General features: G+C 41.6%; 1 protein-coding gene across 5 annotated transcripts in view; it reads right to left on the reverse strand.

Moving 5' to 3' along the window:
• Window positions 1-15,697, reverse strand: part of WDFY3 (WD repeat and FYVE domain containing 3) — a 655,707-nt gene that overhangs the window by 275,335 nt on the left and 364,675 nt on the right. For all 5 annotated transcript variants that reach the window (XM_030190597.1, XM_030190598.1, XM_030190593.1 and 2 more), the window contains 2 exons: window positions 4,738-4,858; window positions 3,890-4,107 (listed from right to left, as the gene is read on the reverse strand). In XM_030190597.1, coding sequence (XP_030046457.1) covers window positions 3,890-4,107; window positions 4,738-4,858 — 339 coding nt within the window. The remainder of the gene's footprint in view (window positions 1-3,889; window positions 4,108-4,737; window positions 4,859-15,697) is intronic.

Below are 15,697 nucleotides of genomic sequence, written 5' to 3' on the forward strand. Positions count from 1 at the left end.
TCCAGAAAATTATCCAAACACTTTTCAAACCCAGTTATACTAATTGCTTCCACCATATCCTCAGAAAGAGAGTTCCAAAGCTCAGCCATATGTTGAGTGAAAAATATCCTCTCCCATTTGCCTTAAAAGCATTACTATGTAACTTCAAGATAGGACCACAATGTTTTGGCTATGCTTCTCAGATGCTCCTGCACAGAATGGAAGACATGGCAAATCTCTAACAGGTTGTACAATTTCATATTCTGCAAGAGTTAACTGACTTTTGAAAAAGTTCTGGAACTTTAGGGACCAACATTAAGAGGCTGGCTTGGAAGTATTTCCTCACTTAAGGTCTCCTCCTCCCAATAATAGACATTATTGCCTCCTCCCAATAATGGACATTATTGATCCAAATTGAAAGATCAAATACTATTCCAGCAGCAACCTCCCTTTCCCAGGAAGGTATTCCTGGACAGAAAGTTTGGCAGGGGTGGCCCCCTCTCCTTGTTGTAAACTTGTGTGTTTTGGCTATACTCCTTCATTGGAGTCTTCTCACTGAATAGTTGAACACTACTCAGAAGAACTTCTCTTCATCATTACTGTAGGCTTTGGGGCAATACTAGCCATAGATAGGCTCAAAAGAGGACTCTGAGTCTTCCTGCTCTTAGGGTTCCCATGCAGAATGCAGATCTCTTCTTAAGTAGATCCCCACATGGATGCACGGGATATTCCCTCCAAAGGCTACCACCAGATCCTCCCAGATTCATTATTCTAGATCTCTCAGTGAGAGCTTCAGGCCATCTCCCTTTGGGCTAACCATGGCCCCACTTAACTGTTAGAAATGCCCTAATCTGGTTTTTGATGGGTCCAATCAGGAGAGCTACTTTATATTTTTCCCCCCAGTCAGATGATATTCCTGGAAAATCTCTTCCACTCTATTTTACATCCTTGGCAGTTGGAAGAATAGAGCAACATAGCAAGGATACTATAAGGTGACACAATCTTTGGTGGTGCAAAGGAAGAGCACACAGGAAAACTTATGTTGGAATTTGAAACCTCTGCAATTTCAGTTTTTGTGGGACACTATTCCCTTTGAGGGATCTATTTCTTCAGTCTTTTTCCTCCACAAGAGATTATGGTCAATATAAACTTACAACTCTCAGAGGGCAGAGACTGACCTCTGGAACACAGGCAAAGAAGCTCCCTCGCTACTCTTGCAGATAGGATACACTCCTCCTGAAGTTGAAGATGCAAGAATACTATTTCAAACTTTGGGTTTAGTCCCGAGAGCTCAATCTTCCCTTTCTCACAAGTCTTGCAGGTAGCATCTCTTAGGTCAATCAGTCTTCAGAGGCGAAGTTACATTCATTCAGAGGATACTGGTAGGACAGGGGGATAGGGCCTCTATTGTACCCTTTCAATATATGCCTCAGAGTGAGTATGCAGGTCTGGGGGTTCAACACATTAGGTGTAGAAGTTCTGAGAGCTTCCATGGCTTCTTCCTGCCTGGTCTGGGAAGAGCTTGGAAACATCCCACTCATTTGGGCTAGACTGGAACGGGATAAGGGAAAGGAAATTTGGATTTACTTATTAATTTCCTTTCCTTGAGTCCTGCCAGACCACTCCAGATCCCTCCCAGGGAAGCTACATCAGTCAATGTTTTTATTCTAACAAAATCAGAAGCTCAACAAAGACTACAGTTTAGCCTACTCTGCAGGTAGGTTTTTTTTTGGTGTATGAAATTATAATTTCTTTGTTAGTGATTATGAACTGATAATTTTGGCTGCACCAGGTTTGGATTAGGGGATGAACTGGAAACCCAAGACATAATTGCCTCCAGCAGTCTTGTTTATCTTAGGCAGTCTAAACTTGTCATCCTCTAAGAAATGGAACAAATCCTGTTTATAGTTCTGTTCACCATCTTTGTTTAGTGTAGCATCTAAAACAGGTTTCTTCCTACCATCATCATGTTCATTCAGAAGGGGAATTGACATCTATCTATATCAAGATCAACATCAGAATTTACTTCTATTTCCAGGCACATCTAAGGTTTTGACAAAGTGATCGTTTTAGGCAGTGCTCTAAGACAGACACCGGGGGGGGGGGGGGGGGGGGGGGTCACCCCCTTCATCCCCTTGTATTTCCCCCCACCAAATACAATTGTGCCAAATGGTTGCAGGCTCTGTATCTCAGTGTTTCCCAAGTCAATGCTGGAGTACCCCTTGCCAGCCAGGTTTTCAGGATATCCACAATGAATATTCATAAGGCTGATTTGCATACACTGCTCATTGTATGCATATCGCTTTCATTGTATGCATATCTCTTTCATGCATATTCATTAAGGATATCCCGAAAACCTGACTGGCAAGGGGGTACTCCAGAACCAACTTGGGAAACACTGCTGTACCTAACTGGGCACATATAGATATGCAAGTTTCTAAAATGGCAAACATATAATTCTTTGTCAACACCTGCATGTCTATGTTCTGAAATTACCAACATACAACAACACAGATGTATGTTCTGAGTTGCTGCTGTTGATATTTTAGACATTTAGATGGATGCTCCTGCTGCATGCAGATGGAACACACATGCTTGTCCCAAACCGGATGTCTCAATTCTGATTTGTACATTGATTTATAAATTTGCCTTAATGTGTGCTATTAATAACATGGAAAAATCAATTTGTGATTTTTACGGTTGTTTCATTTAAAAAATAAAATGAAACATGGAAATGGTTCAAATTAATGCACTTTTGGCTCAGGTCAGTGCAATCCTCAAGCAGTGGCTTCAAAGGGGCATAAGAAAAACCTGGTGGCAGGAAACCTCAACATTTTTACTAAATTGAGTCCGTTGCATTCCTTCACCACATCATAGTAACATGTGGTGCTGCATTCTACAGCAACCCATTGAAAGAATGGAGCTGGTACAGAATAGGTAAAAATGCCGTCACTTTGCACCACTGCTCCTCCTCCCACACTGGAGGAGAGCTGTTGCATTGTTCAGGAAGACAGGGTGAAGGAGGTTCTGAATTGTTAAGAGGGTAGGCACATAATCCACCAATCTCTTATGCATTTATTTTTCTAAAATGGATGTTTATGCTGCATGCACCAGGGGTATAAATGTACATTTCTCCTGTATTTTATATAACAGGCACCATGTTGGCAGATTCTGCTCTAAAATACTAGTGAAAACTTGAGACACACTGACCTGCACATCTCAATCCCTACTTCTATGCCCTGTCTAAAATGGAGCTCTAGGGCAACAAAACACTAATGGATGTTAAGGAATTTTTATAACAGTGCTTAGACAGGGCAGGCCCACAGATACATGTTGTATCTCAGGGCAATTTTATATGTGCCTACATGAATGTTTACAACCAAACATTTGGAGGAAAACACACATTCTTACTCCATACTAGAAATAACTGAATTTAAATTCGGGCTAGGTGGAAAAGATCGCAGAAATCACAGAGGTTTTTATCACAACAATCAGTGAACTTTCATAGCCATCTTTCAGCAATGTGTTAATCACCGGTCAAAAACCTCCTGCCTCAAATGTGTATTCTTTATTTAAACCATTCAACTGGTCACCGACCACTGTAAATATCTATTTACTTATTTTTTCATGAAAATATGTAAGTTCTATATGAACGTTTAACACTTTCTAAATGCTCAAGTTGCACATTTCTTCTGATGGGACCATTTTCATTATTTCAACCAGGTCAGCATTTAAAATAAAAACAGACCAATAAATCACAAAGGTATTCTTTCAGCTAAAATTAAGAAGGGTGGTTACAGCCAAGCTGTTGCTTCTTCCCAACAGAGTCATAGACCATACACTGGAACACATCAATGGGTAATGTACAAATTTTTTTTTTTAATGATGGACAAAAATAGATCACACATACCTAGCACAGTGCCAATTTTATTGGTCAAGACAGAATCTGTCTGATCAAGCCAGCCCCCTCCACTAAGGCCTTCCTTGAACTTGATGAGAATGGGTTGATTACTCAGCAAGACCACCAGGATCCTCATGGCTGCAGTGACTGTGGTAGAGTGTAAGTGCTCTTCCATGAACATCATGACCCAGTCAAAGCCAAGGTTCCTCACCACCTCCTCGCATGCTCTACAATAAAAATGAAACATGTTTTTGGTAAATGGCCAAGTGCACTGATGTATGAGAACATGGTCATACATATTCCAAGGCTTGGGAGCCCCACTGGGTGCTCAGGCTGACTTCTCATGGGGTTAAAAGAGCAAACGTCAGGCAAGATTTAGGACTGATCTCCTGATTTGTTATCAAAACCTGGATACCACTACACAAGAGATCCAGACTCAGCTCCTAGGCCAATCTCCTGTATTCACCAATAGTTGGAGCTAAGCAAGCTGTCTCTTCAGGGCATGACTATTGGAATCCTTCAGGAAAGGACTGTCAGCAGTGTTGTACCACCTCCTTCCTCCCCCCCCCCCCCCCTCAAATTTTGGAAGCACAGGGAAAGGTTCAGAAAATAGCAATTCAGACCCCTTTCCTGTCTTAAAATTCCTTAGATTTGCATATGAAATGTTGCTCAGGATTTGAACGGCAGAAACAAACATGATGCTTCTGATTATAGAGCAGAGGCAGTATTTATTGAACTCGAGATCAGCAACCTTTTTTTGAGGGGGGGGGGGCATAACATCAACTTACAATTACAAAGCAGCAGCTGGCAGCAAACATTCTTGGATCATTTATGTTCTGTCATGACACAGTACTTACTGCAAATTAACAGTGGTCTTTTCTTTAGAGGTATAGAGAAGTTTAAGCAAGATGTCTAATAGTCTATTCCTCAACAGGATTAGATTTGCAGAAACAAGACCCCCAAAATCATCTTCTCCTCCTAAACAAAGAATAGGAAATGAAACACTGAATATTGTCAGGCACTAATGCCATACAAAAATGAAAACAAACTCTAATGACATGCAATACTATAGTTTTACTAAAAAGCACACATAATTTACTAAAAAGCGGATACATAATTTGAAGTCATGATGCAAATTTTTTTTAAACTTGGTTTACGACACACCCTCTCTAAGAAATCTGGAAACCCAATTTGGAATGCTTATTAAAGAAATCTCATTCTCAGTGGGGTCGAGTGTCCGAGTGCTCTATCCAGACCACCTACCTTTGGTCTACGAATGAGGCTCTCCCACATCCCAACAGCTCGTAACTGTGTCATTCTCTAAGTGTGTATCAGCAGAACTCAGGCATGAGCATTTACACCAGTTCTATGGCTGCTGTAAGAGCTTGTGCATATGCATGTATACACCCTGAAGTTGGTAGTCTAGAAAGGAAAATAGGCACCTACTTTCCTTTAATGAATATGTGCCAATCAGGCACCCTGTGGGTGCTTATATATAGGCGCACTCTTACAGAATTTGACAGGTGTGCGGACATTTGTTTCTCAACCTCAGAGTGATTCTATACTACATATTGTAACGCGTGTACAACCCTTTACACCTGATATAGGCACATATGGGTTCCATACTGTATATTGTGATGCGTGTATAACCCTTTACATCTGATATATGGACATTGGGATTTTATATCTGGACTCCTGATGCAGGCAATATAGTCTAACCATGGCTCATGTCGAGTCCCTTAAGCAGTAATGTGTTTTCTCATGCATGTTATGTGAGTACTTGTTAATAAAGAACCCTTTTTGAAGATACCTTTGGCTACATACTGTTCTGTTGCTGCACTTTGAGTTGTGGAGACTGGTCCCTCTTCTTTTCTCCACACAGAATTACCCCCTAAAGGTCTAACACAAGATGTCCTTGAAAATGGATGTTTTAATAAATCTGTTAGTTGATAAGGTGCCACCTACCCTTGATGCTACAACTACTGCAGTTGAACACTCATATAAGGCGAAAAGACATACTATACACACACGAATGAGACAATCCCTTCAAGGGCAGTCATGTGGAAGGTGTCTGGTTAGGTCCACATGAGTTGGGTCTTCTACTTCATGGGTCAGCCAAAGCTGGGGATGGTGCAGCAATGATCTCAGAGACAGAGGAAAGGATTTTATAACATATTAGTTTTTGTGGATGGCAGACTGGACAGGTCTAATGGCTTTATCTGCAATGTTGAGCATTCATAGACTGGGGGGGGGGGGGTGGAAATACAGTCAATGCTTAAGGATGACTCCTACCACCTCATTCTATAACAGGTCGCCTATAATTAAGCATGCTTTGTTGCATGCTTATAGAATACTGGTTTCATGTGTAAATGACAATAGGGTACTCAACCACTATTCTATTATTACGTGTTAACAGTAAGGGGGCATTCACAGGGAAGGGGCACGGGTGGGGATGACATCTATGCACAGCACTTGCAGAATACTGTAAGTTATGCGCATTAACTGGTGCATTTAGGTGCTAACATTTACACAAACCATAAGTCTGGTTTAAATTCTCGCAACTAAATTTAGGTGCACCAATGATGACTTGCACTTGTATTCTGTAGACGGCATCTTGGCATCCAGATGCTGTTACAGAATTGGGACTCTGCGTGTGGCACTGGTGCACCGAGAATTGGAGGTGCCTAGTTACAGAACTACCTCCTTAATGGTCAGATTCAGGCTCTATAATTGCAGGACTGCAAAAGGAGCCCTGATGTAAGGCCCTTTGCCCAGAACTATTGCTGTAATAGTTGGTAAGATTAGTTTTATTGTTAAAGGAAGAGTAATAAAATAGAGGGGGAAAACCCGAGTAATTGTCAATGAAAAAAACTCATGGTATCAGGATCCCAGCCCTAGTTCCATTTGAACTGAAAGCCAAAAGAAGAAGACAAGAAGGCAACTGTCAGGAGTTAGGGGGGTCACATGGCGCCATGCTCAGGAGAAGATAGCGAGCACTTCTCCTGCTCCCTTCCCTGGAAATACCCCAATTTTGCATAGTCAGTGACCCTTTTGGACCTCCTTTGGCTAGCTATGGGACACTAGAGTACACAGCTTACATTCCAGCATATTTATGGCATGTAAACATTTTTGGAAAGAAAGAAGCAACCTGTGCAGGAAGATAAGATGGCGACACTTCACAGCACAGCAGGGACGTCTCTGAGCTCCGTGTGGGTTTCGGAGGTAGTGGCAGAGGTGGTAATGCTAATGGAAGGTTTATTGGACAAGTATTTAGCCCCACTAAAGGAGAAACTGAATCGGGTCTATGGAGCACTGGAGGACCTCACTCGTGACGTGGCCCAATACCAACACTGTTTAAGGAGATGTGGAGGGCACAGTCCAAGGAGTGGCAGACACTCACTCTTGACTGCAGAATGCCTTTGAGGACTGCCAAGACAAGCTCAGAGACTTGGAAAATTGCTCCATGAGGCGCAATCTTCACTTGGTTGGAATACCTGAGACTGTCCTGGAGCCTGAACTGGTGTGTTTTCTGGCAGCCCTGTTCACGTATGAGCTGGGCCTCCCTGACCACCTGTGCTGGAATGATTTTCCCTATCTTTGGAGTATGCTGAGTTTGTTTGGTGTCTGTGTGTGACTGGGAAGTGTGAGTGATAGGGTGTGTGCCTGGCTTGCTTAAGGTTCGAAGCCTTGGATATTGTTATCTGCATATATACCGGGGGAATTTATTCTGGGTGTGGGGGGGGTGATGTTTTGATGTGACGGCTCTACTAGGAGAGCTGATGTTTGTGAGGGCCGGAAGCTATGTGGAGTGGGGAAAGGGTAGGATGGGTTTAGAAGGGGGGGGGGGGGTTCGGTTTCTTTTTTTTCTGCACACCTGGCCACCGGATGCTGGTTTACTCTTGCATATGTGGGGAGTGCCACTGGCTGGGATAGCCCCTCTCTATTTTTCATTTTCCTTTTATGCATCTACTGTTTTTTTGACTGCGGTCTATGACTTCTCTTAAAATTTTCTCCTTGAATGTGGGAGGGGTGACCGCACCAATAAAAAGGCAGAAGATACTTCAATTCCTTCATAAGCATAAACCCGATGAGGCAATGCTAAACTCATTTAACAACTGCAGAACATAAAAAGTTTCAAAAATGGTGGTTGGGAGCCCTAGTATACTCTCCTGCAGTCAATAGGAAGGCGGGGGTCCTTATTTTATTTAGAAAAGGCTTGGATGTTCAGATCAATCAGGTTATTCGGGACTCAGAGGGTTGCTATGTAATAGCTAGAGTTTTGATTGTCTATCATACTCTTCTCCTTTGTAACTTTTATGCTCCTAATATACTTAATAACAAAGTATTTCATAATTTGATTAATGTTTTATCACCCCTGCAGCATGGGAATCTTATCATAGGAGGGGATTTCAACTCTGTTTTTGACCCCACTGTGGACAAATCTTTGCCTCCTCCTCAAGCTTGTCTAGATTCTTCCAGAGGATGGCACTTACTTTGTGATACGTTGGATTTAAATGATGTCTGGCGAGTGTTACATTCAGGGGAACGTGGCTACACGCACTTATCACGAACACATTCCACCCAAGCTCAAACTGACTACCTTTTAACTTCTTGAGACCTATTTACTAAGATTTCTAGGGCAGAAATTGGTTCTTATGAGTCTCTGATCATGCCATGGTATGGCTTTACCTGCAATTGGGGTGGGGGGGGGGGGGCAGCGCTTGGGCAAAAGTCACTGGGGGTTTCCAGTGGAACTATATAGAGATCTACAATATTATAACTTCTTAATTCAGAAATGTTCAGAATACCGTGGTCACAATCAGGAGCATTTGAACCAACCCATCCTCTTTTGGGAGGCTGCAAAGGCGGTTTTATGGGAGGAAACTATAGCGTCACAAATGGAAAATACGAGATACTCATCCTATGTTTAGAGAAGCAGGTTCATAGAGATTGAATACTTTTGGGGACTTTCCTTACTGCTCTTCATAAATCCAATCTGCTTTCCTCCTAGGCTGAATTGAATACATTACTCCACCAAAGAGCGGTCAAACTGTAGGCTTACTATAAGTACAAATTATTCTTACATGGTAATAAAAGTGGGAAACTCTTGTCGTATCTAGTGAGTTCTTGACAGGTTCTACAAAAAACCTTCAGCTAACAGAGTGCAGCCAGCCAGTTAACCCATTCTGATGACACTATTAATGAATCTTATGTGACTGCTATGTTTCTCTCTATCGAGCTGACCCGGAGGCTCTGATGGATGGATCCCTATAATCTAAGTAAATGGAGCTTTCTCCTTTATCTACTTCTAATTTGGCTTCATTTAATGCTCCCCTTACCCTGGAGGAAGTTCAGCTCGCCAGTCAACATAGTAAGCTCGGGAAGGCCCCAGGGCCTGAATTCAAGCTGAATTTTATAAAATACTTGTAGACCTATAGAACCTCATTTGGTCTCTTTGAATTCTACATAAGAGTAGCCATACTGGGTCAGACCAATGGTCCATCTAGCCCAGTATCCTGTTTTCCAAACAGTGGCCAAACCAGTCACAAGTACCTGGCAGAAACCCAAATCGTGGGAACAGTCCATACTACAAATTCCAAGATAATTACTACCCAAAACATTCCTGCCTCGTTGCAGGTGGCTCAGATGATAGTCTTGTTAAAGCCAGGCAAAGATCCCCTCTACCCATCTTCATACCATCCCATCTCTCTTTTAAATTATAAGACTAAATTACTTGCTAAGATCACCTACAAGCCCAGAGAACCCGTCTGGCTCGGGTTCTGCCATCTCTGTTTGATGAGTTTCAGGTTGGTTTTGCGCGTGAACGCTTTGCTACTAAAAATATCAGGGCTAGTTTGGCCTCTTTGGAATCTGTTCAACGCCAGGGAATGCATTCATTAGTTTTGACGTGGAGAAGGTATTCGACCGGATCTCTTGGGACTTTTTATTCACCATTTTAAGAACATATGGAACCCACAATTTTTTGAGGAGGCCATCTGAGTCCTATACTCTAATCCTTAAGCAGTTGTTTTCATTAATGGTGTTTACTCTACGGCGCAGAACCTGAAAGGGCTGCCCTCTGTCTCTCCTTGTGTTCGTGCTCACCCTGGACCCCCCTGATTAGGGATATTAAGGCTCACCTGGAGGTGAAAGGTATTGCTATTGGTAAATCTACTTTTAAGATCTCCATTTTTGCGGATTATCTCATGGTGCACATGGCAGACCCTCAGCAATCACTTTCTGCTCTAATGGAGACCTTTGTGGGGTATGATGATTACTCTGGGTTCAAACTGAATCTTTCTAAATCACTGGCGTTAGCATCTCAAAGCCATATTCAAGATTGCTGGAAGGGAGTCTTTCTGCTTCAGTGGGCGGACTCTTCCTTTTCCTATCTCGTTATCCATTTATTCTTACTCCTTCCCTACATCAGTCCACAATTCTGGAATGTTCTGCCGAGACAGCTTAAGGAGCTCATCGACCATCAACAGTTCAAGAAGTCCTTAAAAACCTTCTTGTTCGCCAAGGCTTATTCCCCTGGCTCCTCCATTGTTTAACCTCTCTCACATGTTGGCTCTTCACCCCTGTCATTTACCCTTGTCATTCCGTGTTCCTTCCCCTCCTGTCACATTCTGTTTTTGTGCCATCTCTGTGTTGCATTGTATCCTTTTGACTTAATGTAAACCACATTGCGCCTGCTTATGTGGGAAAATGTGGGGTAAAAATGCACCAAATAAATAAATAAATTTCACAATGCGAACCTCGGGTCTATATTGTTTAAATGTGGAGTAATTCTTGGTCCATACTGCCCAGACTTTACAAAACTGGAAATATTTGCCGTTAAAGTTTACATGGACGGATTCAACTATTTTGGATGACGGACTTCCCTCATTGGTTATACACTCTTCAAATGCTTCCTTTAAAGCTTTTCAAAAAAGACATCTGCCGTTTGTCTCAGCTGTTACCTAAATTTTGCTGGAGGACGGGGAGAATCTAAACCTAAAACATCATTTTGGTTTCTTGTGGGATCATGACTTGAGGGAGTTATGGGCTGGAGTGCTTGTTTCGCCATTTGAACGATTGACCTTTTGATTTGCAGGACTATACACCACCCCTAGCTCTAGAAAGGCAATATTTTTATCCTTGGCATACTGCTTGTGCCTTCTTCTCTATCATTACCAGGGCATACTAATGTTTTATTGAGACCTTTACAGACCTTTCGAGAGAACTCGCCTGTTGTTGGAAGATTTCCACTGAGGTAGCTGGCCTTTTGTCTATTCAGGGCAATGCTTTGTTTACCCTGGGTATGGATAATGTGATGTTCAAATGCTGGAGTGCACGCAGCATCTGCTATCATAGGTGCTTGAAGTAGATAGGAAATTGACACCTTTAGCCCAATTGGGGGATGGTTCCCGGACTAGCATGGGAGATCACTTTGCTTATCACTAATTGACCCACTATGTTTCTTCTTTGGATTCAGCTGCATTGTCAAATGGTCACACTGCCAAGCTTCATGATTCTCTGGCAGGGTGAAGATTGTCTCTCAGTTTCGGTCTTACATAAATTACTACTCCAACACTTCCCTAGCAGGGACCTGTCTGAGTTGACTCATCGCTGATGTTTGAACTTACAGCTCTCCGACCAATCACTGGACCTTTTAACTTTGGTGTGGAGAATTCCGGGCCTTACTATCAATGCTGACTTGAGGGAACGTCAGTTTAATTTACTACATTGGGCTTATTTTACTCAAGAGCATTTGTTTAAAATGGGGAAGGTGGATTCTCCCCTAAAAGTGTCACCTGGATGTGAACTTTTTCATGCTTCCTGGCCGTGTCCTAAGGTACAATCTTTTTGGAGATCTATCGCAGATTACTTTGGTGAATGTTTTGGACACTTTGCCTTTTTCCTCAGTGGGATTTCTTTTGGATCGCTACAAGGTTTTTGTACTACAGCACAGGGGTGGGTAACAGTTTATTCGGAAAGCTAGACTCCTTGGGAAGAAACTTATTTTGGGAGTTTGGAAAGTACCTGACATGCCTTCCCTTTTGGGCCTGACGCAATCAGTTCCGTAATCTAGTGCTTTTGGATGGTAATGTGGCTCAGGGATCCCTAAAACGTAAAAAGGCTGCCTTGGCGGTTTGGGAGGCTTATATACAATCTTTGTTACCCAGGGCACGTGAAGGAATCCTTAACATTCTGTAGTTTTCGCTGGGTATCCAGAGGTGGGATTGACGCAGAGTGTCCAGATGTTTTTTGTTTGTTTTTTTTATTATGGTTGTGATATTTTCTGCCTCATCTGGGCGATTGTAAGTCAAGACCCCCGACTGTGTTTTTGCCTGTTGAAAGTTGTAGTGGGTTGTCAGTGGGTGGAGGGGAGGGGACATTTCTTTATATATAAAAGACTGTTGATTGTTTTCTTGTTCTCAATGTTTTCTTTGGTCATCAATAAAAAATGATTTAAATCTAAGAAGGCAACTTTCAGGTCCAAAAAGAATAAACAAAAAAAGAAAACAAATAGCTTCAGCTCCAAGGCACTTGAAATTCAGTCATGACACATAGACAAGTCAAATAATAGGTTTATGTGATATGCAGACATTAGGAAGCAATGAGCAGAAAAAATGATGTTAGCAGAAGACTGCTGGGAGACTATCATTGCTTATTGAGTTGCTACTCCTGTTCCATCAGCTGAGGTCGGGTGTAGGAGCTTGCTCCACCACCTCTTGATGTCACCCGTGGTGCCTTTTTGAATGAGGCATCTAGCAGCTTGCCGCTGCTCAGCGTGTCGCCTAAGGGTGCAACTTGGTGTGCACCTTTGTGCAGTGTCTTTGGATGGCGTCTTGCTCTTGGAGGTCAATTAAGCAACTGCAAGTACTGGTTTAAAGCTTAATATCCTTTGCATGTTTTTGGCTATTGGGATAAAATGTCTTGGTTAAATATTCTTTTATTTGCTTGGGTTTGGGTTCAGTAGGTGATTTATTAGAGAAATCATCAGTCATAGTAATGAGTCCTTGATATCAGCACATATTACTAAATCCTGGCGATTGAAAATTGGTGTTTACAATTTTAGACAGCCAGATAATCTGGTGGACTGTATGCTAAAATGTCAGAACTTGATACCAGTTCATACAAGTTCTGAATACAGGTCTTCTAGACCTCGTTGTAATGGTAGATCTCAACAAAATCTAGTTAAGATTGCTTGTGATAAGATACCTTCAGTTGATAGAGATTATGAAGTGATAGAAAGTTTATATTTTAATGCAGGATCTGTCTGTGGAAAGGCTTCTGTTACTGTATATTTTATTACAGATTTTTCACCAGGTTTAATTTTTATAATGGAAACATGGATTCCTCATTATAGTTCCCCTTATATTCTATTTGTCCACTTGGTTTTAAAGCTGTGAACTGTCCTGTCCAAGGCAAAACAAGAAAGGGGGTGGGTTGGCCTTGTTGTAAAGAGATGTTTTAGATATTCGGTTAATGGATCATTATGGGAATGATTTTTTAGAAATTATGATCTGTAATTTTTTATCTTGGTCTAAGACAGGTTCTCTGGGCTTGTAGATGATCTATAGACCACCTAAGCCATGGCAAAAAGCTCAAAAAAATTTATTTGTAAATATTTCTTTTTATTCAATAAGCTATTCTGAACTGTTGCTCTTAGGTGATCTTAACTTACATCTGGAGGATCTTTCGGACCCTTATGTGTTACAGTTTACACAGTTTTTGAAGTCTTTGAATTTAATTTTAGATTCTGGGTTGGTCACACATGAGAAAGGCCATACATTAGATTTTGTGGCTTTTTCCAGAGGTTCTGAACGGTTGTTTCTGGACCATCTGAACTGGGCTCCATTGATTTGGTCAGATCAATTTTTCTTTTGCTTTGTTTCAATCACATATTAACAATTTCTAAATAAACTAAGAATATAGTTAAGCTTCAAAGAAGCAAAATTGAACCATCTACATTTTGGAATTTGGTTTTATCTAAATTAAGGGAAGATTCCCATAATTATGATCTTTATTTTTGGGATACCACTATTAATGGTATTCTTGAGGAAGAAGCTCCTTAAAAAGTGAAACAAGTAGTTAATCCCTGGTTCTGTAATTTGCTTCCAATTAAAAAAAGACCTTGCAAGTGTTTAGAGCGTACCTGGAGAATGATCAGGGATAGTTCAGTTTATTCTAGTTGGAGAAGGGATATAAATGAATATAAGTATCGAGTAGCACAGGCTAAAAAGGAACTTTATGGCCAAGAAATTACCAACTCAGTCAATTCATCTAAAGTTTTATTTAAAGTTTATGGCAATCTGACCAACACTGATAATGTATTAATGATTTCAAGATTCTTACAACCAAAGGCAGAAGAATTAGCACAATTTTTTCAGGATAAACTTAAGAATATCAGTCAGACTTTTAATTTGAACAATTTCGAATCAGCAATTACCTTATCTAGTAACCTTGAAATAGATGTTCTTGTGGAAAGAATCTGGGATGTTTTTGAGAGGATTACCTCAACAACTGTTAAAAAGTATTTGATTAGACTTTCAAAGAAATCATGTACTTTAAACATTTGTCCTTCATTTACTGTTTAAAATACCAACAGAAATAATAAATTGGCTTACTGAGTTTATTAATGTCAATCTTCAATTGAAATGTTATCCAGATTCTTTGGCAGGAATAGCTTTAACTCCTCTGCCGAAATCCACAAGTGCTGATCTGACAAAGGTAGAGAACTAGCATCCTGTAGCCAGTATCCCATGGATGGCTGTTATGACTGTGCCCCTGTGACATGCTCTCATTCATCTCGCCCCCTGGTGGTCAGACCTGGTGGTCGCAATGGACTGTCTGTGGTTTTCCCGGTTCCAGAAGTCATGCAGGTCCGGTCCGGATTTTCTAGCCTGCCAGTTGGTCTTGAGACTTTTTGGAACTAAGCAGTTTCAGTACCTGGTGACCTCCCTGGCTGTTTGCCTTTATTAACCACCTGGAAGCTTTCCTAGTTTGCCTTGCAACAGAGCTCTTCAGAGGTGTGTCTTCTGCGATTGATTGTTTCTGTGCTTCCTTGCTACTTTTGGTTTCTGCCTATCTCTGCCTTTGAACCTTTGCCTGGACCTGGACTTTGACTTTGCTTGCCGCCTGCCTTTGAACCTTTGCCTGGACCTAGACTTTGCTTGTCGCCTGCCTTTGAACCTTGGCCTGGATCTGGACCTTGCCTTTGTTTGCCTGCTCACGGCTCGGCTGGGTTTGTGGACTATCTTCCTGCTCTCTGCTGTGGCTTCTGTTCTGGACCTGCCGCTCCAGTCCGGAGGGTACCGGTCTGTCTGGGTTCCGTCTTGTTCCCGGTGGGTGTTCCTCCTGCCACCTCCGCTCCTCGGCAGTAGCCCAAGAGAGGGCTCACTATCCAGTGTTTCGTGTGAAGCGTGACAATGGCACAGTTGTTAAAATTTTCAGTTAATGAACAATTGCAAAATCATATAGAGACATTTAGTATTCTGCATAAGACACAGGACGTTTTTAGATCAAAACATAGTTTGGAAAAACTGTTACTTGTTCTTACAGTCAAGATTAGACATTTTTTGAATCAGGGACTTCAGGCTGTGTAATTACAGTTTGATATATCAGCTGCCTATGATGCTATAAATCATACCATACATTTGTCTATGTTATCAGAAATAGGATTGTCAACACTGTTCCTTTGATGTGGTTCAGGAAATTTTTAAGGAATAGATCATATAGTGTTAAAGGGCATACAGAGAGATCAACTAATTGGAATCCTGGTTGTGGAGTGCCTCAGGGTTCTCCACTCTCTCCATCATTGTATAACAT

This window comes from Microcaecilia unicolor, chromosome 2 (genome assembly GCF_901765095.1).
Source record: "Microcaecilia unicolor chromosome 2, aMicUni1.1, whole genome shotgun sequence".
In the NCBI taxonomy this organism is placed as follows: domain Eukaryota; kingdom Metazoa; phylum Chordata; class Amphibia; order Gymnophiona; family Siphonopidae; genus Microcaecilia; species Microcaecilia unicolor.